The sequence below is a fragment of the Centropristis striata genome, chromosome 7 (genome assembly GCF_030273125.1).
Source record: "Centropristis striata isolate RG_2023a ecotype Rhode Island chromosome 7, C.striata_1.0, whole genome shotgun sequence".
In the NCBI taxonomy this organism is placed as follows: Eukaryota; Metazoa; Chordata; class Actinopteri; order Perciformes; family Serranidae; genus Centropristis; species Centropristis striata.
In genome coordinates this window covers 37,852,265-37,856,007 of record NC_081523.1, presented here as the reverse complement: position 1 = coordinate 37,856,007, position 3,743 = coordinate 37,852,265, and the positions used below count along the sequence as shown (strand labels likewise).

At 35.8% G+C, this 3,743-nt stretch overlaps 1 protein-coding gene across 1 annotated transcript; it reads left to right on the top strand.

The window, feature by feature from the left end:
- The first annotated feature begins 2,559 nt into the window (after window positions 1-2,559).
- On the top strand, window positions 2,560-3,472 carry LOC131975074 (keratin, type II cytoskeletal 2 epidermal-like). Its single transcript, XM_059337610.1, has 4 exons — window positions 2,560-2,624; window positions 2,700-2,758; window positions 2,839-3,331; window positions 3,412-3,472. The coding sequence occupies exons 1-3, from the start codon at window positions 2,596-2,598 to the stop codon at window positions 3,318-3,320; spliced, it is 570 nt and encodes a 189-aa protein (XP_059193593.1). The 5' UTR covers window positions 2,560-2,595; the 3' UTR covers window positions 3,321-3,331; window positions 3,412-3,472.
- Window positions 3,473-3,743: the final 271 nt, after the last annotated feature.

Below are 3,743 nucleotides of genomic sequence, written 5' to 3'. Positions count from 1 at the left end.
CAATTTGGAAGCTGTTGATTTGATAAATGTTTACAATATTTCCACTTGTTATTCAGTGTTACTCCTTACCTGTCCACCAGATGTCCTCAGACTTCTCTTCTTTTATTTCAGGTCCTGCCACTCCCATCTGCTCTGCAATCAATTCCTCCTCACCTGTTTGAGTATTCTTTAATTTTCTGGCTAGTGGGTCAGTCTCATTGTAGCACACTGTAAAAAATGTCTGTAAATTTTACAGTGAAAAACTGCTAAACCATGACAGTTAAAGACCGTAAAATGATAAATGGGTTAATTCAGTTTCAGTTACAATGAAACACCCTAAATGTATATATCAGCCAAAACAGTGATTTTTAATTTTTTTTAAATACATTACTCCACTGTAAAATACACTGACACTGTGTTTGTAGCAAAACATATACTGTAATATATATACAAGCCATCATTTTTGTATTTATTTTTTGTAAAAATATTTTTTCTAACTGTTAATTGTACTAAACCCCATATCTCTAACAGAAATATACTGTAATATTTAATTCATGCAGCATTTATAAAGTATTTTCTTGTCAATTATGCGGCAGAACAGCGTTTCTTTTGATGGAAAAAGGTTTTATTTTTTACGGTAAAATATGGAATAAAATGGCAATCTTAAATGGGAAAACAGTGCTAATATAATTTGACCGTAATATTAGAAAAAGTTGCACCGTATTTTTTACGGTAAACTTTGGCAACCACAGCTGCTGGTTTTTTAACGTAAAAACAACACTTTTTTTTTTACAGTGTACTATATCAATTGTGTGTATTCCTGTTCATTGTGCCTCTCCATCCCACTTTTTTTTTTTTTTTTAGCCATTTCCACTTGTTATTCAGTGTTACTCCTTACCTGTCAACCAGATGTCCTCAGACCTCTCTTCTTTTATTTCAGGTCCTGCTCTGCAATCAATTCCTCCTCACCTATTTGAGTATTCTTTAATTTTCTGGCTAGTGGGTCAGTCTCATTGTAGTACACTGTAAAAAAATGTTTGTAGATTTTACAGTGAAAAGCTGCTAAACCATGACAGTAAAAGACCGTAAAATGATAAATGGGTTAATTCAGTTTCAAAAACAATGAAACACCCTAAATGTATATCAGCAAAAACAGTATTTTTTTAAAAATTTAAATACATTACCCCACTGTAAAATACACGGGCACTGTGTTTGTAGCAAAACATATAGTGTAATATATATACAAGCCATCATTTTTGCATTTATTTTTTGTAAAAATATTTTTTCTAACTGTTAAATGTACTAAACACCATATCTCTAACAGAAATATACTGTAATATTTAATGGTAAAATCATTAATTCATGCGGCATTTCTAAAGTATTTTCTTGTCAATTATATTGCAGAACAGCATTTCTTTTGATGGAAAAACGTTTTATTTTTTACGGTAAAATATGGAATAAAATGGCAATCTTAAACAGAAAATCAACAGTAATATAATTTTACCGTAATATCACAAAAAGTTGCACCGTATTTGTTACGGTAAAGTTCTGGCAACCACAGCTGCTGGTTTTTACCATAAAAACAACAGTTTTTTTCTTTTACAGTGTATTTAGGCCCAGTTGTCCCCGCCAACAAGAACACTGTTAACTTCCTGAAAGCCAATGTCTCTAAATAATTCTGTGATGTTTGTCTCCCCCAACCCGGCTGTCGGTTCTCTTATTATCCAGTCTCCATCTTCCTCTCTCTCTTTCTACCTCAATTCAATTTAATTTCATTGAATTCAGTGGAATTCAATTATTCTATATTGCTAAAGCAGCTAAATACAACTATATTGATCAACAATGCACAATAACAATACTATTAAAATGGATTTACATTAATTTTATATTTACAGCATATCTTATGTATGTATTTAACAACAGTAAAGAAAAACAATGATTAATTTCAATCTGTGTATCTTCCGTTCTATCCATATCCGTTTTTAAATCAAAACATGAAAAACGAAAAAAACAAGTTTGATTTCATGTTGCATTTTTAATGTTATTTTTTCAAGTAAAAAAAACTGATTGTTTTATTCAAAATATGCCTGTAAAATATGAATTGATTGTCATTCCTCATATTTATTTCCCATTTATACATTTATACATACAGGTTATACATGTGTTTAGTGTGTTAACAGACAGTCTACTATTATCCGTTATTGTTATTTATAAATAACTGATATTGTACTGTACTGTAAAATTAGAAAAGAGAAACAAAACACATCTCCCTGGTGAGTTATGCCTCGCTGCTTTTATGAAACTATTCACTTTTATGAAAAGATTCACAGTCTTTGTAGAATCTCAGTCTGAGACTAGGCTTGGACTAAAAACTCTTAACACTTGTCTTTAGATGTGAGCAGGTGTGAGCTGATAGTCTTGCAGGAGTCTTTCCAAATCTTTTCAAAGTCTTCTGGTGTATAGGTAGCATTACTGTGAGGTTAAGTGTCAGCACCTGGTTCTTCCTGGCCAGCAGCTGTTCCCATTCACCAATCAATTAGCAGCTTCACAGGATCCTTTTTAAGGAGCGCTCAGATGCCACAGAAGCATAGCAGTGAATCTAGTGTCTGAGTCAACATGGCTGGTCTTTGTGGAGTGTCTGTCAGGTAAGTCATCAACTAGGTTTCCTCTTTGATTGTCTCATGTCAGTTGGCTGAACTGAACACTGATTGTGTCTGCAGGGTCTCATGGATTTCTTGCCTGTTGATCAGCAGTATAACTTGTCTCCCTGCACTAAAAGGTAATGTTAACAGTCCAAAGAATACTTCATCAAGTTTATCAGATGACTGATTTTTAAACTGAAAAATTCCATGTCACCAGGCTATGGCTCCAACAATCCTGGTTCTGCAGCCAGTGGCTTCAGGGGCTGGCCCTCAACTTCTGGTTCCACTTACTCCAATGATGGAGGCTTCTCTGGTCCCCAGGCTTCAGGTTCCTCTAGCAGTGGGTATGGGTCCAACGTTGGCTACGACAACAGTGGCTATAGTAACGTGGGCTACGGCTCAGTAGGCGCTGGATATGGTGGTGCTGGATATGGTGGCGCTGGATATGATGGTGGATACGCTGCATATGCTGAAGGTGATGTGGATCAAAGCTCTGAGGCAGTCCTCAGTGACATGTCAGACCTGGAGCCAGTCTACTCGTTCAGATCCCGCTCAGGCTACCAGCTAGGAAGAGCCTCCGTCTCCCAAACCCGCTACACTCCTGGAGAGGGCCCGTTGCCCTCCATCCAACTTGTCCAGCGCATCTATCAGCAGCCTGCCCAGGCTCCAGCCAAAGGTCCATCCAAAGGAAAATACTGAGCTTCTTGAAGGTAATAGCAATTCTACACTCTACTTGAGATTATGTTTCTGTTGGGCCACTTTTAATCTTTGCTGCTTTGTTCTTTTTCAGATTCCACCCCTCTTTAAATGTGACCTGTTGACATTTGACAAATAAAATTGTTTTGCTCAAATTCAACTTTGTCTTTTTGTCTAAGGTTGATGCTGCTACTGTGGTTCTTTTAGTAGTTATGGTCTGTTGCTTAAGGAAGCTTTAACTATCTTAAATGGTTCAGGAACACTTGCATAGTTTCATGTGTGGCATAAAGTGTTAATGGTCCTTGTAAGCTTAATTGGATGCTGATTTGATGCATCACTCTAGTTTCATACTAAGTGAAGACAGATCCCAAATTAAACTTGTAAAGTTTTTTTTATTTTAGTTAAAAATAATCTGGTCTGAACAAG